Below are 21,532 nucleotides of genomic sequence, written 5' to 3' on the forward strand. Positions count from 1 at the left end.
TGTCGCAGTTCAATGACGTATGTGATTCAATGACCGTGAGCTGTGTGACATGAGTGTAAAGGCACTACTCAAACCTCTAAAATTATGAATTCGTCTGGTTTCGTGTGTTTTTTGAGACGTTCGTTGTTACAGCTGGAATGCAGAATTATACAGGCTACAGGACTTGACAGACAGTTTGGTGAGTTTGAGCTTTACACAACATTCTGCCTTGTGTTTATTTGTAGCTAGCTGGCTGGCTAACACTCGAACTAACTAGTAAGCTAGCTTTAAAACTTCCATGGTAGCTATGTTACCCTGCATAATCTATGACTTTGTGTTGGACAGTAAGAACTATGATGATGTACGATTCTATACGTGCTTCAATCTATGAGTAGACAACTAGATGTATACTGAGTGGTGACATACATACATCGTTTCTGTCTATTGCATAGATTGTTGATATGTGATTGTGTCTCTGTGTGTTTTGTTTCTAATCAGCCCCAGCTCTAGCTGTCCATGGGCCCAGCATCCTCCCACATCCCCACGATGAGCAAGAGGTGACCTCGGAGCCCAGCTTCCTGGACAATGTATTCTGGATGGCAGCACCCAAAAAGAGACGCACAATAGAAATCAACAGGACCAGAAGACGAGACCCAAGCTTTATGCTCAAAGTTAAGGTATTAACTTTGATTACTTGTATCATTTCACTGAGTAACATTTCACCTGTAATTATTGTCCTCTGATGTCCAGTTGTATGTAGCATATTCTATGTAATAAATATTGCAATAAACACAATTGAAAAGGCAATAGATTTTTCTGTTTTGTGCTCTCTCTCTCCCTCGTTCTCCTCCTCCCTATCCCCCCTTTCTCTCTCTCTCCCTCATTCTCCCCCTCCCTATCCCCCCTTTCTCTCTCTCCCCCTCATCTCTCTTAATCTCTCCTCCTCATCTCTCTCTTTCCCTTGTTCTCCCCCTCCCTATCCCCCCTTTCTCTCTCTCCCCCTCATCTCTCTCGTTCTCCCCCTCCCTATCCCCCCTTTCTCTCTCTCCCCCTCTTTGTCAGACCAACATTGAGCCGTGCGTGGAGTGTGGCCACCTGAAGCAGAAGCATATTCTGTGTGGGTTCTGTTATGAGAAGATCAGGAAGGAGACAGCGCTGATCCGAGGTCAGATTAAAGCCATGGAGGGCAGGCCTCTCAACACACCAGCGCAGGAGACCCTGGTCCTGTATGACAGCGAGAGTCCATGGGAGTCCGACAAAGACAAGAGGATAGTGGAGAGAAACAGAAAACGACCCTCCTGGTTCAGTATCTATTGAGGTAGCATTTAGTCACACCAGTAATTAGGTTGCTAATATCCCAGTTTCTGTATTGAAGTAAATGCATTGATTTAAAAAAATCAACAGCAGCATTTTTGTTGTTGAACCTTCAAATGTGGTTCATTTTCTTTGTCTTGTTATTGGAACATGGCTACAATGTCACATATTGTACATCCTCTACATTTTGGTAGAAACATCCTATACCTTTGTTATTAATGAGAATAAATCTTTATTTGAAAAAAAAATAGGCTTTATTGGGGTCACAAATCAATTAGATTAGTAACACATCTTTTTTTTTTAAATGTAGTCTAATAAAAACTAATTATAGAAAAGATACATAAAAGGACATATGAAATCAGTTCTAGGTCTTTCAGTTAGCCTACACTCCCCGTGTTAAATCAAATGGGGCCCTGAATATATTTCAAACCTGGTTTAACCAAGGCAATGAGCCATGTGTTTAACAACCCCAGGGAGGGCCAAGTCATTGAAACTCATCAGGTTAAAGATAAGAGCTTTGTCCCTAAGAGTGAGTTGCAGCAACCGCTCCCTGTCAATATCTGATCCCACTGTGATAGCAACACCCACTGCGTTGGCCCTTCTCATGGCTCTAATACCCTCAGCAAAGTTCTTGTCTGAGGTCACTCCGTCTGTAATGAACACAAAGGTGAGCTCTGCGTCTGGACGTACCCCTCTGAACCGACCTCCAGGGTTACTGACAAGGTTCTCAGTTGCGTAGAGAATAGCGCTGCCCAGAGTGGAGGATAAGTCTCGGTAGACTGCATTAGAGACCAGGGAGCTAATCTTTCTGTGGTTGTTGGAGAAGTCCAGAAGAACCTCTGGGTCCTGCTCCCCTCCAAACTGCAGCACGGCGAAGCGAGCTCCTAAAGAGACCTCCTTGGAGAGAGGGATCGATTGGGAGAGTCTCCCGATGAAGCGCAGGATGCTGATGAAGTTTCTGCCCCCTGTTCTCTCAGAACCGTCAATGAAGAAGAGGATGTCTACGGGGCGCTGGATCAGTGGAGCCAAACTCAAATCTTTGACAATAATAGAAAAGTCAATGTTATACAGACTGTTGATTCATAAACTCTTAATACATCTGTAGTTGTCTGTAATTTACATATGCAGAATATATTGGAAAGACATTAATATATCATTTCCAACTGAACAAATAATCAAGGTCAGTGATTTTCATTAGTGCAGTATAAAATAATACCAAAAAACTCAGTCCCATTATTAGATGTAAAAACATCAATAAAAAAATAAATAGTCTTTTCACCCGAGGCACACTTCAGGTCTGGACAGATCATCTCTGGTTCTAGAGAAGAAGAGAAGTGAATGTAGTTCATTAGTCAGGGTTGGTAATTTTCACAAAATAAAATCCTTGGAACTGTTGATAAAATGTAGTGTGCATCCCAATGGCACCCTATTCCCTATATAGAGCTCTGGGCAAAAGTAGTGCACTATATAGGGAATAGGGTGCCATTTGGGATGCTGACATAGACTTGCCTGGGCAGAGGATTTGTTCTATTTCCTCTAAGAATTCCTCAGCAGTAAGATCAGCGTAGACACTAAGGGTCTTCACCCGGTCGCCCATATTACAGGCAATCATCTCCAGATTCTGCCTCTCTGCCCCAGAGTCAAACATATCACCGATGGCGATGGCATACACGTCCACTCCGTTACACAGGGCTCCAAGATTATCCAGGTCTTTAGGATCGTAGCGACCGTCTGTGATAACTATGGCCACCACCTTGGTCCTCCCCCTGCGACCTGGAACTATCAGATGGTCGTATGTGTACTTCAGGGCAGAGGGAGTCCAGGTGCCTCCAGCGATCCACTCCATGGCTTTGACCTTTGTGTTGAAGGAGGTCACAGAGGTGATGCCCCTATCGTCCATCCTGATGGCCTGAACCGCCCCTTGGTGACTGTACTGAACCACACCCAGACGAGACCCTTTTGGGGGTTTAGAAGTAGTTCAGGGAATAAAATTGATTACATGTTTAAAATATATATATTTTAAATATTGGTGATCTATTGTTTTTCCATTCAAACAGTGGTTGTAGTAGTAACACAGTATCATGAAGTTTACCTGAGACGTCAGATATGTTTTTGGCCATCTTCCCAAGCCTGTTTGCTACACTGATGACAAAGTTTTTAGCCAGGCTAAAGTTGGTTTTTCCAATACTTTCAGAGCTGTCAATCACAAACACCAGGTCCAGGGGAGGGCAAACCTTTTCACAATCTGCACAGAGAGACAGTTAACAATAAGACTTGGGCATTTTTTATTATTACAAGGAAAATCGGTTGTCATTAAGATAAACCATTACCACAGCAGCCACATGTTTCTCTGACAAATCCCATGATTTCACACTCCTGAAAGTTGAGAATATTCATCAGCATTCTCTCAGAGAGAGTAAAGGGATATGAAAGATATCTGTCAATCAGGATGAACAAATAAAGTCAGTTACTTACCGATAGACCAGAGGCCCCACGAGTACCAGGTACTCCCTAGACACCATCAATAGAAACATTTAATGACCAATGACAGACTCTTAGTGGATGAAATGAATCACAAATGAGAACTAAATGTACCTTGGTATGTGTACATAGGAATAAGACTCACCAGTGGTCCAGGTGACCCCCTCACTCCTCTGTCCCCAGGAACACCCTCTTGCCCTGGCTCCCCCTGTTAAACAATACACACGTTTTTTTTAATAGAAATAAATAAATTGATTTAAATAAACGAGTGCATTTATTAATATAATATCTCTGTTCATGATATTTTTTAATTTTACCTTTATTTAACTAGGCAAGTCAGTTAAGAACAAATTCTTATTTTCAATGATGGCCTAGGAACAGTGGGTTAACTGCCTGTTCAGGGGCAGAACGACAGATTTGTACCTTGTCAGCTCGAGGATATGAACTTGCAACCTTTCGTTACTAGTCCAACGCTCTAACCACTAGGCTACCTGCCGTCCCTACACTCTAACCACTAGGCGGCCTGCCGTCCCTACACTCTAACCACTAGGCTACCCTGCTATACGTACTGCCAATCCTTTTGTTCCTGTAGTTCCCTGGGCTCCTTTCTCTCCATTATAACCTCTGGTGCCCTGTTAAAAAATATAGACATGGTAGTGAAATAGAAGGGTCGAACATTTTCAGATTTTAAATATGGACGGCTAAGAACAGGTACATATGATTACCTGCAGTCCAGGTAAACCAGGGTCTCCTCTCCCTCCCTAAGAGATAGTAAGGTTGAGTTAGCATGTTTGTCAATCGCACTAATTAAAACAGGATTACCAATCCAAATTAATTACCAAAACACATTAAAATGGTATTTTGTTATTCAGTTAGCTGTCGGCTGCAGTTCAAACCTGGTTCCCTCTGGGTCCTGGGTAGTTGTATCCATCACTTCCTCTATCTCCCTACCAATTAAAAAAAGACAAACAGCATTTTTTAGCACTGTTTAGCTCCCATTTTCTAGAACTTTATTTTTGCCTCAGCTACCGTTCTTGTGAAGGTGTACTACAAAAAAACACTGTAAGACCACTTTCTCATTCTAAGAAAAGAACGTGACCAGGGAATGTCAACAAAGAATAATTTCCCCTCGTAGGAAATGTTTAGGGGGGGCCCTACTCAGTACTCTGTACAGTTTCCAACATAACCTCAACGTTCCATTTGTCAGATTCAGGTATGTGTTATTATAGGCCTGTTGCAGCGCGTCGAGTGTCATTTTGACTGCATGTGAACAAATCATTGAAATAACTGCATTTTTTTCTTTATTCTTCCAAAATAAATATGTTGTTAGAATTTAGATATCACAAATGTGGTGAACTGGGTGAATCGAGCCATGAATGCTGATTCAGGCAGGCGTATATCACAGGTATGACAAAACATTTATTTTTACTGCTCTAATTTTTATTTTTATTTTTTACCCCTTTTTCTCCCCAATTTCGTGGTATCCAATTGTTGTAGTAGCTACTATCTTGTCTCATTGCTACAACTCCCGTACTGGCTCGGGAGAGACGAAGGTTGTCATGCGTCCTCCGATACACAACCCAACCAGCCGTACTGCTTCTTAACACAGCGTGCATCCAACCCGGAAGCCACAATGTGTCGGAGGAAACACCGTGCACCTGGCAACCTTGGCTAGCGCGCACTCTAACCACAGGAGTCGCTGGTGCGCGATGAGACAAGGAGATCCCTACCGACCAATCCCTCCCTAACCCGGACGACGCTAGGCCAATTGTGCATCGCCCCACGGACCTCCCGGTCGCGGCCGGTTACGACAGAGCCTGGGCGCGAACCCAGGGACTCTGATGGCACAGCTGGCGCTGCAGTACAGCGCCCTTAACCACTGCGCCACCCGGGAGGCCTTTACTGCTCTAATTACGTTGGTAACCAGTTTCTAATAGCAATAAGGCACCTCGGGGGGTTGTGGTATATGGCCAATATACCTCTGCGTTGCGTCGTGCCTAAGAACAGCACTTAGGAGTGGTACATAAGCCCTCTACCACACCCCCTCGTGCCTTATTAACAACACAGTGTAATTAAGTTGTCTGTGGGTTTTTTTGTTCGCACCGTTACTTTGTCACTATTACACTTTGCATGAGGTATGTTACGGGTCTAGTTACCCCCCCCCCCCCCCCCCCCCCCCCCTGCCGGACCAAAGGGATTCGTAACACCCTCAAACAAGATGGCCGCATGAACTAAGAGCTCCGCACAAGTAGTTTACCATTCTTAATCTTACCTCCACTTCAAGTTAAAACTCCTTTATCTTTAGTCAGAAAGTCATGGCGGCTACATTACAGGTGCCATTTTTACCCGGACTTGAGCATTATCCGCGGAAAAAGCCTCCAAGAAACAGCTAGCGCCATTAGCAAGAGGACCCCCCCCCCCCCCCCGAGGCCTAACAAATGCCAACCTCGCACTCTGTCGAAGACATCCTTTCTGAGCTGAGATCCCAACGTACAGAACTCAACATGAAATTAGATGGCATTGACTCTCAACTCAGTGCGATAGGGGGCAAGGTGACAACCCTGGAAAATGCTTTGCCTGACATCAACAACAAAAATCATCAACGCATCTGGAAGAGAACAGGGGACCTGGAAAGCAGGGGGCGAAATAATAATTGTGTTCTATTAAATCTGGGCGAAAAAGAAGAGGGGAAACATGCCACTGATCCGCTACCTGCAAGACAAACTTCATGAGTGGCTCCACCTGCCCACCGACAGGCCCATAGAACTCGGGAGAGCTCACCGAGCAGAGGCCCCCACCAGCAGCCAGACAACCACCGCACCCAATCACCATACGTTTTATGAGATTCAACGACAAGGAACGAGTCCTACAGGCGCCGAAAATCAACACCATTACAGTGGGAAACGCCAAACTCACTTTACACCAGGACCTGTCAGCTGGAACACGCCGAGAGTTTGACGAGGTGAAGAAATACTCCATTGACCGAAGCATCTTTAGGGGATTCAAATACCCAGACGGCTTCTTCACCAAGGAGCCCTGCGACACTTCAAAACTCCCGAAGAGACAAAATGTTTTTGTTTGTTTTTTTTTACCCCTTTTTCTCCCCAATTTCGTGGTATCCAATTGTTAGTAGCTACAAACTGGTCTCATCGCAACAACTCCCGTACGGGCTCGGGAGAGACGAAGGTTGAAAGTCATGCGTCCTCCGATACACAACCCAACCAAGCCACACTGCTTCTTAACACAGCGCGCATCCAACCCGGAAGCCAGCCGCACCAATGTGTCGGAGGAAACACTGTGCACCTGGCAACCTTGGTTAGCGCACACTGCGCCCGGCCCGCCACAGGAGTCGCTGGTGTGCGATGAGTCAAGGATATCCCTACCTGCCAAGCCCTCCCTAACCCAGACGACGCTGGGCCAATTGTGCGTCGCCCCACGGACCTCCCGGTTGCGACAGAGCCTGGGCGCGAACCCAGAGTCTCTGGTGGCACAGCTGGCGCTGCAGTACAGCGCCCTTAACCACTGCGCCACCCGGGAGGCACAAAACGTTTTTTTAAGGACAATCCTGGTCACTGAGAAATGGACCAATGACTGAAAGCGATTACTGTTATGACTAAAGGAGGTAAGACAACATATAGCCGATATCCAAAGACCCACCCGCCCCCCTAAATGTCATTATATCCGTCTAATCTATATTTTTATTTCAGATGCTCCCATGCTATCTCCCCATTTCATTTTTCAAAACAACCAACCAAAGCATCACCAAATTTATATGGGGCAATAAAAAACCTAGGATCAAGTTCTCCACTCTATCGAAACCTGAATCTAAGGGTGGTCTTGCCCTTCCCTCCCTACTGGTCTGCCCAAATCTGCAACATGCATGATCACAAACAGACAACTCAACATGGATTCAGAAGCCCAATCCTGTGGTTCATTGCCCCTAAGTTCAATTATATTCATTAATAGCTTTAGTGAAGTGGGCAACATAGCCAAAACCTTTGATTTACAGCACCCTACTAGCATGGAGGGACTGTAAGAAATACCTGTGCATTTCCTCCCAAATATGTTCTCACTCGCCTACTGTATGCAACCCAGACTTGCCAAAAGCCCTGAGGGATGCCAACTTTAATCTTTGGCATACTCTAGGAATCAGGACCTTTTCAGACCTATTTCATCAGAAAACCACGACAGTGAAATCCTTTTTAAGAGCTCTGCAGTGAATTCAATGTGCCAAGATCCATTTTAAAATATATATACAGTGGGGAGTAACAAGTATTTGATACACTACCGATTTTGCAGGTTTTCCTACTTACAAAGCATGTAGAGGTCTGTAATTTTTTATCATAGGTACACTTCAACTGTGAGAGAAAATCAGAAAATCACATTGTATGATTTTTAAGTAAATAATTTGCATTTTATTGCATGACGTAAGTATTTGACACATCAGAAAAGCAGAACTTAATATTTGGTACAGAAACCTTTGTTTGCAATTACAGAGATCATACGTTTTCTGTAGTTCTTGACCAGGTTTGCACACACTGCAGCAGGGATTTTGGCCCACTCCTCCATACAGACCTTCTCCAGATCCTTCAGGTTTCGGGGCTGTCGCTGGGCAATACGGACTTTCAGCTCCCTCTAAAGATGTTCTATTGGGTTCAGGTCTGGAGACTGGCTAGGCCACTCCAGGACCTTGAGATGCTTCTTACGGAGCCACTCCTTAGTTGCCCTGGCTGTGTGTTTCGGGTCATTGTCACGATGGAAGACCCAGCCACAACCCATCTTCAATGCTCTTACTGAGGGTAGGAGGTTGTTGGCCAAGATCTCGCGATACATGGCCCCATCCATCCTCCCCTCAATACGGTGCAGTCGTCCTATCCCCTTTGCAGAAAAGCATCCCCAAAGAATGATGTTTCCACCTCCATGCTTCATGGTTGAGATGGTGTTCTTGGGGTTGTACTCATGCTTCTTCCAAACATGGCGAGTGGAGTTTAGACCAAAAATCTCTATTTTTGTCTCATCAGACCACATGACCTTCTCCCATTCCCCCTCTGGATCATCCAGATGGTCATTGGCAAACTTCAGACGGGCCTGGACATGCACTGGCTTGAGCAGGCGGACCTTGCATGTGCTGCAGAATTTTAATCCATGACGGCGTAGTGTGTTACTAATGGTTTTCTTTGAGACTGTGGTCCCAGCTCTCTTCAGGTCATTGACCAGGTCCTGCCGTGTAGTTCTGGGCTGATCCCTCACGATCATTGATGCCCCACGAGGTGAGATCTTGCATGGAGCCCCAGACCGAGGGTGATTGACCGTCATCTTGAACTTCTTTCATTTTCTAATAATTGCGCCAACAGTTGTTGCCTTCTCACAAAGCTGCTTGCCTATTGTCCTGTAGCCCATCCCAGCCTTGTGCAGGTCTACAATTTACCCCTGATGTCCTTACACAGCTGTCTGGTCTTGGCCATTGTGGAGAGGTTGGAGTCTGTTTGATTGAGTGTGTGGACAGGTGTCTTTTATACAGGTAACGAGTTCAAACAGGTGCAGTTAATACAGGTAATGAGTGGAGAACAGGAGGGCTTCTTAAAGAAAAACTAACAGGTCTGTGAGAGCCGGAATTCTTACTGGTTGGTAGGTGATCAAATACTTATGTCATGCAATAAAATGCTAATTAATTACTTTAAAAATCATACAATGTGATTTTCTGGATTTTAGTTTAAGATTCCGTCTCTCACAGTTGAAGTGTACCTATGATAAAAATGACAGACATGCTTTGTAAGTAGGAAACACTGCCGATTTTGCAGGTTATCAAATACTTGTTCTCCCCACTGTATCTTCCAATTAGACACGTCATTGCCTCATTTACTTCCAGGAGGAGGTTTAGAGCTCAGCTGAATGAAGTTGAAACCCTTCTCGCTACAGCACAATCCATTAAAGGCAAAATCTCCTATATCTATAGACTCCTTTCTGAGAAAGGGTGCTACTCCTTTACTCCTTTGAAAATAATCAGGGAAAATAACATTTGTCTGACTATTATTGCTAGTTATTATTTTTTTAAAGTCTGCCACATCTGTGAATGTGGAATGTGTTTTGTGTTGATTGAAAAACAAGGAAACTGTATAAAACTTAAAATTGAAAAAAATAATGGTGAAATATATATATATATATATATACAGTATATATATTTTTTAAACATTTTATTTAAACTGGTTACCTATAACTAAAAAACAGTTATTTTGGGGGGATATTTCATATTTATTAACTTATTTCCGGATATTTTCAAAACTACCGACAATGCACAATTTCTCAACCTCTAATGGAGAATCTACTCTGCGTTAGCTAGTTCGAGCTGGCTAATGTTAGCCACTAGCCATGCAGACTAAGTGTTGGTGAGCTACAATCTACCAATCACGAGGAGGTGAAATGTAAACAACCAATTAGATTCCACACAGGTGGGGGCCTCATGATCTCAGTGAAGTAGGCTACCACTCTTTTTTTTCTGAAGCGCCTCTCTCCTTGGCTCTTCTTTGGTAGCTAATTCAGCCGTCAATCGGCCAGTCTCCGCTCTCTGTACTTTATATCTGCTGGATTTTTTTGTGTGTTCTGTGGGTTCTTGCCGGTGCTAGACTAGTTGGTGGTGTTCTCTGGTTTATTACTTACCTATGTCGACTGTGCTGGTTGGCTAGCTAGGCTAGTTATCTGGCTAGGCTAGATAGACTAACTAACTTCAGCTGGCTTGCTGGCTAAATTAACGGCATTTACCAGTAACATTATTTGATAACTGGTTAGAGGGTGTTATGTATCTCCAAAACTTTGGTTTACTTTAATATAGCTGTAAGCTAGGTGTTGATAGCAACTGGCTGACTCATGCAGTGCTAACGTAACATTAGCAGGCAGGTAGGGATAATGTTAGCAGGCTAGTTGGCTTGCAACCTCGTAAGCTGATTTGTAACAATAAATTAATAAAGTATTTGCTTGTAAATGGGCAGATTTTTTTTATTTTTTATTGAAACCAGTAGTTGTGAGTTGGAGTAACATTATAGGGAGGCTGGCTTGCTGGGTCCTCCATATTACATCACACCCCGTAAAAGCATTTCCCGGCATGACTTGGCATTTGACTGAATTCTAATCTGTTTTATGTAATAACTCGTAAAATGGGAAAGAGAGGTGTAACTTTGCATTGGGACTTTTCATGCGTATACTAATGCAAATCTGTCACACCCTGAACTGTTTCACCTGTCTTGTGCTTGTCTCCACCCCCCTCCGGGTGTCGCTCATTTCCCCATTATCCCCTGTGCATTTATACCTGTGGTCTCTGTCTGCCAGTTGCCAGTTTGTCTTGTCTCATCACGCCTACCAGTGTGTTTTCCCCCTGTACTCATGTTTCTCTCTAACCCTTGTTTCTCTGGTTTTAACCACCTTGCCTGCCCTGACCCTGAGCCTGTCGTTCTATACCTGTCTGACCCTGTCGTTCTATACCTGTCTGACCCTGTCCTGGATTACTGACCTCTGCCTGCCTGCCCCCTGTTTTGTTAATTAACATCTGTTATTCAAACTGTCTGCATCTGGATCTTATTCTGAGGTCTGATACAAATCCATATGTTACATGTAGTTACGTTGATGTTTACCTACCCTTTTAGAGAAAGGGGGGAATCGAGGCCTGGCAGTTTAAGTGTTAAAAGCTGAACCCAAATCAATTTACCTTGGCTCCTGCTGCTCCAGTGTTTCCTCGGGGGCCAAAGTCCCCTGCATCCCCCTGAGAGCCCTAACGAGGACATGCAGAAAACATGGACACGGATGGTGACAGGGCAGAATATGATTTTCTCATTTCATTACATAACCTATTATTATAATTATTTAGGGCAGTATTCATTATTATAATTATTTAGGGCAGTATTCACCTGAAGTCCCGCCTCTCCACCCTCACCTGGTGGACCACGGACCCCTGGGAAACCTGGTGCCCCCTGGTATGAGATGGATATGATAGGGATTGAAAAAGATAGTTCAATGTATTGATTGAAATACAACACCTGCATATTGATTACATTTGATTTATTAAAAGTTGACTCACTGCTGCTCCTTCTTCTCCATTCTCTCCAGGAACTCCTCTCACCCCCTCTGGGCCTAGTTCTCCCTGCAAGATGCAACACAATGAATACAACCAACATGGATTCACCCCCCTCTGGGCCTAGTTCTCCCTGCAAGATGCAACACAATGAATACAACCAACATGGATTCACCCCCCTCTGGGCCTTGTTCTCCCTGCAAGATGCAACACAATGAATACAACCAACATGGATTCACCCCCCTCTGGGCCTCGTTCTCCCTGCAAGATGCAACACAATGAATACAACCAACATGGATTCACCCCCCTCTGGGCCTCGTTCTCCCTGCAAGATGCAACACAATGAATACAACCAACATGGATTCACCCCCCTCTGGGCCTCGTTCTCCCTGCAAGATGCAACACAATGAATACAACCAACATGGATTCACCCCCCTCTGGGCCTCGTTCTCCCTGCAAGATGCAACACAATGAATACAACCAACATCGAATCGACTATTGTGATGCAGTAAAAACAGATGAGATGTTTGTAGTTTGTTGGTGGAAACCTTATCTCCTCTCTTGCCAGCCTTGCCCCGTCGTCCAGCTCTGCCACTGTCTCCTCTGCTTCCCTGAAAGAGACATGTTCTCATGTTTCACCAGGACCCAAATAAAACGTGTCAATGTAAATGTTGTGAGTCCTGCTCTTTCTTGTGTGATTGTTGTGCAACTCACAACGCTGTATGAAGACACTATCACTTGGTCTACAGCTTATTTAATACAGACTTCAATATGAGACTCACAGTGTCGCCAGGACTTCCACCAGGTCCAGCTTTACCCTAATGAACAGAAATATTGTTTAAGCAGATGATTGGGTGGTTTGATTTGGCAGCCTAATACTCCTAGCTAGTAAACTGTGTTAATCTCTGAGCCGATATAGTACCTTTTTGGGTGGTTTGATTTGGCAGCCTAATACTCCTGGTTAGTAAACTGTGTTAATCTCTGAGCCGATATAGTACCTTGTTTCCTTTTTGCCCAGGCAGACCAGGGTTTCCAATATAGCCAGCAACACCCTGTAACAGTCACACTTAATGTATTATTGTCTAAATAACTACAAGTTGATAGTGTTTCTGATAACGTGTCGTTCAGATGGCGCTCCAGACCTTATCTCCACTGTCTCCATGATCACCCTGTGGTCCAGGCCTGCCACTCTGCCCAGCAACACCCTGAAGACAACAACAATACAGGATGTACCAGGTGCACAAGACTCATGTTTCAGGTAGCCTATAGAGCCCCACAGTGGACGTGTCATAATACCCATAAAACCTAGCGGTCAAACAGGGAAATGGTTCCAATCGTTTTTCCACCATTCATTTTAGAAAAACTTAAAATAAGGGCTGTGTATCGTGTAGACTTCCCCTGGTGTGATGTTTTGATAACCATGTAAATCTCTATTGGACGTTCGGCTCTATTTTCTCGCTAATTAGCATCAAAGTAGACATCATGCAAGACTACAAATCCCTGCAAGCTCCTGCACGTCATCTCTAGCTGACACCTTTTAACCTTTTAAGGTATTGTGTAAATTTAAAACTTGCACAAGATAGTTCACATAATTGTACATTTAAAGAGATTTAATCAATTTATTTATAACTAAATGTAGCTAAAAATTAGATAGTTAATCCAGAGATTCTTACCTCGATTCGGCAGTCTCGTCCAGATCAGCATCGTGGCATTTGTAGTTCTTTATGGTAGCCACATTAGAAGATAATTAGCATTTCATTTTTGGGGGGTAAATACAGGCGAATATATTGATAAAAATCAATATATAGAGATTTACGCGGTTATCAAAATGTCACGCCAGGATAAGCCTACACAAAACATACAGTTGAAGTCAGAAGATTACATAGACTTAGGTTGGAGTCATTAAAACTCCTTTTTCAACCACTCCACAGAATTCTTGTTTACAAACTATAGTTTTGGCAAGTCAGTTAGGACATCTACATTGTGCATGACACAAGTAATTTTTCCAACCATTGTTTAAAGACAGATTATGTCACATAATTCACTGTATCACAATTCCAGTGGGTCAGAAGTTCACATACTAAATTGACTTTGCCTTTAAACATATTGGAAAATTCCAGAAAATTATGTCATGGCTTTTGACTTCATTTGAGTCAATTGGAGGTCAATTGGAGATGTACCTGTGGATGTATTCAGGGTCTACCTTCAAACTCAGTGCCTCTTTGCTTGACATCATGGAAAATCAAAAGAAATCAGCCAAAACCTCAGAAAAAAATTGTAGACCTCCACAAGTCTGATTCATCCTTGGGAGCAATTTCCAAATGCCTGAAGGTAAAACGTTCATCTGTACAAACAATAGTACGCAAGTATAAACACCATGGGACCACACAGCTGTCATACCGCTCAGGAAGGAGACGCATTCTGTCTCTTGGAGATGAACGTACTTTGGTGCGAAAAGTGCAAATCAATCCCAGAACAACAGAAATTGACCTTGTGAAGATGCTGCAGGAAACAGGTACAAAGTATCTATATCCACAGTAAAACGAGTCCTATATCGTCATAACCTGAAAGGCCGCTCAGCAAGGAAGAAGCCACGGCTTCAAAACTGCCATAAAAAAGCCAGACTACGGTTTGCAACTGCACACGGGGACAAAGATCGTATTTTTTGGAGAAATGTCCTCTGGTCAGATGAAACAAAAATAGAACTGTTTGGCCATAATGACCATCATTATTTTTTATTTATCATTATTATTGTAGGAAAAAGGGTGAGGCTTGCAAGCCGAAGAACACCATCCCAACCGTGAAGTATGGGGGTGGCAGCGTCATGTTGTGGGGGTGCTTTGCTGCAGGAGGGACTGGTGCACTTCACAAAATAGATGGCATCATGAGGGTGGAAAATTATTTGGATATATTGAAGCAACATCTCAAGACATCAGTCAGGAAGTTAAAGCTTGGTCGCAAATAGGTCTTCCAAATGGACAATGGCCCAAACCATACTTCCAAAGTTGTGGCAAAATGGTTGAAGGACAACAAAGTCAAGGTATTGGAGTGGCCATCACAAAGCCCTGACCTCAATCCCATAGAACATCTGTGGGCAGAACTGAAAAAGCATGTGTGAGCAAGGAGGCCTACAAACCTGACTCAGTTACACCAGCTCTGTCAGGAGGAATGGGCCAAAATTCACCCAACTTATTGTGGGAAGCTTGTGGAAGGCCACCCAAAACCTTTGACCCAAGCTAAACAATTTAAAGGCAATGCTACCAAATACTAATTGAGTGCATGTTAACTTCTGACCCACTGGGAATGTGATGAAAGAAATAAAAGCTGAAATCAATCATTCTCTCTACTATTATTCTGACATTTCACATTCTTAAAATAAAGTGGTGATCCTAACTCACCTAAAACAGGAAATTTGTACTAGGATTAAATGTCAGGAATTGTGGAAAAACTGAGTTTAAATGTATTTGGCTAAGGTGTATGTAAACTTCCGACTTCACTTGTAGCTCTTATTTTAAGTGTTTTTAAAATACTCTATGGTAAAAATGAATGGTGAATAAACGATTGGAAACATTTCCCTGTTTGACCGCTAGGTTTTATGGGTATTATGACTCTATATGGAACAGGACACTGTACAAAGGTGCTAAATCCAGGAATCAGGTGAAGAATCCACCTACCTTTTCACCTGACTTGCCCGTGTCACCCTTGATACCAAAGTCCCCGGCAAGACCGGCTTCTCCCTGTGAGACCGCAAAGGTGATGGAGGAGGACATTTATAACCACAATGCATACAGGCTGTGTGGTACGTTACATTCACACCTCAACGTCGCTGCATTATCTCACCGACATGCCAGCGTCTCCTTTACATCCAGGTGTCCCAGTGGTGCCAGTCTTTCCCTGGAAAACAACGAAGTAGATGACATCACTAACTAGACATGTCTAAATACAGTCTTTTTTATCAATAAGTAAGCAAATAAATAAGACGTACCTTTTCGCCATCAATGCCGTTATACCCAGGAGATCCTCTTTGACCCTGACGAGATCCGATTGAGTAAATTGTTCATTGTTAATTGGTGACAATAGTGCTTGTCCTAATGAACTGAATCCTGCCGACTACGCCAAATGTAGCATGTAGCTCATCAATCTAATGAAATCATTAATGAACCAATCATGATTGAGATGTATTAATCACAATGGAAAAGGAGTACCTTCGGACCAGATCCACCAATATCTCCCTGTGAAACAAGGACAAAACATGACGTCAAATACAGACAGCAATGCAGTATTATAACAAGCTTGGTAGTATATACACAAGTAACAAATGGTTAGAGCATTTTCTAATATGTTACCTTCTCTCCTTTGAGGCCTGGAAGACCCTGTAAATATATATTAGGTAAATAATGTGTGAAATATTAAATCAAAGCAGCATGGCACAGACAAATATCAAAGTTAGAAATATCATCATTCCTCTTACCTTCTGTCCATGCAAACCTATCGAGCCCTCGATACCAAGGTCTCCCTGTAGGGAAAAAAAGCCAACATAAATTAAATGTAAAATCATATTGAATGTAATTGGCTAGTACGTCCTGTATTGTGTCATCGTGTATTTAATCTAACCTGTTGCCCAGGCTGTCCAGGATCTCCTATTGCACCATTAGTTCCCTTCGCACCCTACAAGACACAAAACAAACATTGATGTCATGAAGTGTCATAAACCAATGCATATTTAGGTTTATCAAAATAAGAGATTGCTTATTTACTTTCATTCCCTTGTATCCTTTTGGCCCGACAGCTCCTTTTGTTTGGATGCACATCGGGGCTTGGCACTAGAGAGAAATCACAGAAGATATGGTCAAAGAGGTTTCAAATATGGGCCTCCCGAATGGCGTAGCGATCTAAGGCACTGCATTGCAGTGCGTTAAGGTGTCACTAAAGCCCCGGGTTCGATCCCAGGCTGTGTCGCAGTCTCATCGCGCTCTAGCGACTCCTTGTGGCAGGCCGGTCGCCAGTTGGACGGTCCGACACATTGGTGCGGCTGGCTTCCGGGTTAAGTGAGCAGTGTGTCAAGAAGCATTGCGGCTTGGTAGGGTCGTGTTTCAGAGGACGCATGGCTCTCGACCTTCGCCTCTCCCGAGTCCATAGGGGAGTTGCAGCAATGGGTTAAGATTGTAACTACCAATTGGATATCACACAAAATATATATATATGAGGTTTCAAATATTAAAAAGAAGACCATTGTGTCGTTCATTCTACATCCCTCAGTGCTTCATATGACTCACCTCAAATTCGGCCTCTTTGATCTGGAACGAGAAAGAAATTACAGCATATTAAACACAAACTATGATATATAAAACACACAGACACTGTAACACTGACACAAACTATGATACATAAAACACACAGACACTGTAACACTGACACAACTTGGCATCAACCATGACAGCACAACTGTCAACTTCACAAACGGAAGCTTCACTCTAAACCTACCATGGTGTCAGTTATCCTGTTGACAGCTGCCTGGCGGTTGCTAGCTGGGAATGCCATGTAGTCTTTCCTATACAGCTCCACAGGAGAACTGGCGATCCGCTTGAGCTCACTCTCCATGGTGTATTCGTTGGTGGCCACTACAAAGATCTTGATGCCCGCTGCCTTGGCAGCCTCGGCGGCCCGTGAGACCCCTCCACAGGGGCTGCCAGTGATGTGGCCGTCAGTCAGGACCACAGCGTACTGGAGCCGGGGCTTTCCGCTGGCCGTTAGCCTCACTTGTTCTGTCATGTTCCTCAGGGCGCAGTCGATGAAGGTTCCCCTACCAATGTACCTGGTGACGAGGAGAATAAAGTATTGGCGTGCTCAACTCTTATTATGAAAGATTGGTGTGCTCAACTCTTATTATGAAAGATTGGTGTGCTCAACTCTTATTATGAAAGATTGGTGTGCTCAACTCTTATTATGAAAGATTGGCGTGCTCAACTCTTATTATGAAAGATTGGTGCGCTCAACTGTTATTATGAAAGATTGGCGTGCTCAACTCTTATTATGAAAGATTGGTGTGCTCAACTCTTATTATGAAAGATTGGTGTGCTCAACTCTTATTATGAAAGATTGGCGTGCTCAACTCTTATTATGAAAGATTGGCATGCTCCACTCTTATTATGAAAGATTGGCGTGCTCAACTCTTATTATGAAAGATTGGCGTGCTCCACTCTTATTATGAAAGATTGGCGTGCTCAACTCTTATTATGAAAGATTGGTGTGCTCAACTCAGTATTATCTTATAATACTCCCAAAAGAGATGAAGACGATTCAGTAAGTAAGTAAGCAAGTAATAATGAGGGAGGGACTGACTGACAGTGTCTGGCTGGCTGACTGAGTAATGTACCTGATGGCCTGTACACTTCCCAGGAAATCTGCAGCATCAGTGACCACCTGGCTGAAGACTTCCACACGGTCTGAGAAGTGCAGCCCACCGTAGGCCCACTGGGCCCTCTTGGCCCTGAGGGGGGTGGTCTGGAGCCTCTTCACAAACATCTGGAGGAACTCCTTGAGCTCCTCCACCAGACTGCCCCAGGGGAACTCCCTCAGAGCAACACTCTCAGAGGTGTCCATGGTGAAGTACACGTTGATGGGGCAGTCGTCCTTTTCGTCTGGGCAGAGAGTGATTAAACAACATGCAGCATTGCAACATTGCTTGAAGTAGTTAATGAATATCCACCATTATTCCTCCACAATTGCTAATCTACTTGTGTATACTAGACTTAAGTTAACGACATGTATCTACAAATATTGCTAAATAGTACATCAATCATATCATAACGTTTGATGGCTCTTGTAATTTATATTCACAGCCAAGGTCTATATGCTTCCACCACGCCATACCATTGATGTTCCTGGGCCTCACTAACAGGTATTCTGGGTCCTGGGCAGAGACCTGGAGGACCCACAGCAACAGGACAGCCTTCAGTACTCCTGCCATGATGCCTGTGTGTGGAGGTGTACAGGTGTCCGATCTGTGTAATACTGTCTACACAGAAAAGGAAAAGGTTTAGTTTTATAAGCCTAATTAACTACGGTTTGGAAAGTAATAAAAGTGTCAGGTAGCCTTCGAGGTTAGAGCGTTGGGCCAGTAACCAAAAGGTCGCTCATTTGAATACCGGAGCTGACAAATTGAAAAAGCTATCGCTGTGCCCTTGAGCAAGGCACTAAACCCTAATTTCTCCAGAGGCGCTGTACAATGGTGAACCTGGCTGTGTCTCAGGGAGAGTTGGGATATGGTGACCTTGGCCGTGACCCCACTTCCTGCGGGTGTCTCAGGGGGAGTTGGGATATGCAACAAACACCTTTCCAGTACAGACTGTGTGAACAGGACAAATATAAACACCCACAAAATTATTACTGTTCTATATTTTCTGAGGAATATAGCCAGACACTTCTGGTGGTATACGAAGGCAGGTTATCGTTTGAAACTGTATGTTCCATGGTCTTTCTACTGATCCTCTGTTCTGTGGTCTTTCTACTGATCCTCTGTTCCGTGGTCTTTCTGCTGATCCTCTGTTCCGTGGTCTTTCTACTGATCCTCTGTTCTGTGGTCTTTCAACTGATCCTCTGTTCTGTGGTCTTTCTACTGATCCTCTGTTCCGTGGTCTTTCAACTGATCCTCTGTTCCGTGGTCTTTCAACTGATCCTCTGTTCCGTGGTCTTTCTACTGATCCTCTGTTCTGTGGTCTTTCTACTGATCCTCTGTTCCGTGGTCTTTCTACTGATCCTCTGTTCTGTGGTCTTTCAACTGATCCTCTGTTCCGTGGTCTTTCAACTGATCGTCTGTTCCGTGGTCTTTCAACTGATCCTCTGTTCCGTGATCTTTCAACTGATCCTCTGTTCCGTGGTCTTTCAACTGATCCTCTGTCCCGTGGTCTTTAAACTGATCCTCTGTTCCGTGGTCTTTAAACTGATCCTCTGTTCCGTGGCCTTTCTACTGATCCTCTGTTCCGTGGTCTTTCTACTGATCCTCTGTTCCGTGATCTTTCAACTGATCCTCTGTTCCATGGTCTTTCAACTGATCCTCTGTTCCGTGGTCTTTCAAACGATCCTCTGTTCCGTGGTCTTTCAACTGATCCTCTGTTCCGTGGTCTTTCAACTGATCCTCTGTTCCGTGGTCTTTCAACTGATCCTCTGTTCCGTGGTCTTTCTACTGATCCTCTGTTCCGTGGTCTTTCAACTGATCCTCTGTTCCGTGATCTTTCAACTGATCCTCTGTTCCGTGGTCTTTCAACTAATCGTCTGTTACATGGTTGGGGTCATTTGTAAAATAATTGCAGGTAAAGGAGAGTAAAGACATTAATTGTGTAAAACATACATATGTTCTGTAAATACCCATCCCTCATGCCTGGACGGTTACAGTAAGGGTTTCTGGTTGAACTGATTCCAACAAAGAACAGTGTAATGATGGGCTGACAGCCCTGTACCTAAGACATCCTGTTTCCAGAGTAAAACCTCCCAGGTGAGGGAAACATCGTCTAAAGGTAGCTGAAAACAAATCATGCTTAAGGCCATAGGGATCCATCGGGATCTACTCAACATGTTAAGTCAAAGTCTCTTTTAAACCTATTTAATACAACTGCTACTCTCTGGTATACACACCTCAATCTATCAAACATTCAGATGATTTGATTCAATGAGTGCGCATAATTGATTGTGTTGTAATGAAACAGGCAGGGAGCAGGTCTCGAACCCTCGACCTTCTAGCACGAAGCCCAGCGCGCTAACGACTGTGCCGCAAAAGCATGCCCGCGAGGCAGAGTCGATATCCGCGCTTATAGACCCAGTGTCGTTACAGTATCTTATCCTTGGTTAGCAAACAATGTCCAAACGTGCATTTTGTCCGCATTACTTGACTGAAATAGCATGCTACTTTATATGGTCCTGGTCAGTCCCTGGATGGGAGACCAGATGCTGCTGGAACTGGTGTTGGAGGGCCAGTAGGAGGTACTCTTTCCTCTGGTCTAAAAAAATATTCCAATGCCCCAGGGCAGTGATTGGGGACACTGCCCTGTGTAGGGTGCCGTCTTTCGGATGGGACATTAAACGGGTGTCCTGACTCTCTGAGGTCATTAAAGATCCCGTGGCACTTATCGTAGGAGTAGGGGTGTTAACCCCGGTGTCCTGACTAAATTCCCAATCTGGTCCTCAAACCATCATGGTCACCTAATAATCCCCAGTTTAAAATTGTCTCATTCATCCCCCTCCTCTCCCCTGTAACTATTCCACGGGTCGTTGCTGTAAATGAGAACGTGTTCTCAGTCAACTTACCTGGTAAAATAACGGATAAATAAAATTAAAAATGAAATTAATAAAAGTCTCCTAGACTTTCTAAAAATACCAAACAAAAGCTACTAACAGTAATCTCTTCTATTCCAAGAACACCAAACATCTTTGAGCTCATCTCAGATGTACAATAACAGTAATCAAACATTTAAAAATACAATGAATAATAAAACATAATTTGGTTATTCATTTTACTGACCTGCAACGGGAGAGTTAAATATCTGTGTGATAACAGTCTGATCCTCTGCTCAGTCCCGTACCTGCAGAAACAGTCCCTCGGAGCGGCGAGGTATGTTGTCCATGCCTGTTGAGACGTGCCATACATCTAGTGAGAAAAAGACTCCTCCTGTGCATTCACTGTGGTACATATAACAGCCA

The 21,532-nt window shown here is 43.8% G+C and overlaps 2 protein-coding genes and 1 long non-coding RNA gene across 4 annotated transcripts; 2 read left to right on the forward strand and 1 right to left on the reverse strand.

Annotated features, from left to right (window-relative positions):
* Positions 1-14: 14 nt before the first annotated feature.
* Positions 15-1,541, forward strand: LOC139386636 (large ribosomal subunit protein bL32m-like). The gene is made up of 3 exons (XM_071132385.1): positions 15-178; positions 478-656; positions 1,042-1,541. The coding sequence occupies exons 1-3, from the start codon at positions 85-87 to the stop codon at positions 1,294-1,296; spliced, it is 528 nt and encodes a 175-aa protein (XP_070988486.1). The 5' UTR covers positions 15-84; the 3' UTR covers positions 1,297-1,541.
* Positions 1,542-1,683: 142 nt separating this feature from the next.
* On the reverse strand, positions 1,684-21,435 carry LOC139386620 (collagen alpha-2(VI) chain-like). Of its 2 annotated transcripts, none has more exons than XM_071132350.1 (30): positions 21,354-21,435; positions 18,710-18,854; positions 18,213-18,477; positions 17,321-17,651; positions 17,113-17,133; positions 16,594-16,659; positions 16,451-16,504; positions 16,308-16,352; positions 16,183-16,209; positions 16,042-16,068; positions 15,822-15,866; positions 15,677-15,730; positions 15,511-15,573; positions 12,979-13,041; positions 12,835-12,888; positions 12,619-12,654; positions 12,385-12,447; positions 11,843-11,905; positions 11,673-11,735; positions 11,474-11,536; positions 4,671-4,721; positions 4,500-4,535; positions 4,344-4,406; positions 3,920-3,982; positions 3,769-3,804; positions 3,624-3,669; positions 3,386-3,538; positions 2,803-3,249; positions 2,573-2,611; positions 1,684-2,330 (listed from the first exon to the last, which is right to left on the reverse strand). In XM_071132350.1, exons 2-30 carry the CDS (start codon positions 18,804-18,806, stop codon positions 1,729-1,731), a joined length of 3,036 nt encoding a protein of 1,011 aa, XP_070988451.1. In that variant the 5' UTR covers positions 18,807-18,854; positions 21,354-21,435; the 3' UTR covers positions 1,684-1,728. The 2 variants fall into 2 exon arrangements, with proteins under 2 accessions (XP_070988451.1, XP_070988460.1); XM_071132359.1 differs by having other exon boundaries at positions 18,710-18,850; positions 21,354-21,422.
* Positions 10,242-12,491, forward strand: LOC139386643 (uncharacterized). The gene is made up of 3 exons (XR_011629088.1): positions 10,242-10,301; positions 11,412-11,738; positions 11,872-12,491. It is a non-coding gene; the product is annotated as an uncharacterized lncRNA (long non-coding RNA).
* Positions 21,436-21,532: the final 97 nt, after the last annotated feature.

The sequence above is a fragment of the Oncorhynchus clarkii genome, chromosome 3 (genome assembly GCF_045791955.1).
Source record: "Oncorhynchus clarkii lewisi isolate Uvic-CL-2024 chromosome 3, UVic_Ocla_1.0, whole genome shotgun sequence".
Classification (NCBI taxonomy): Eukaryota; Metazoa; Chordata; class Actinopteri; order Salmoniformes; family Salmonidae; genus Oncorhynchus; species Oncorhynchus clarkii.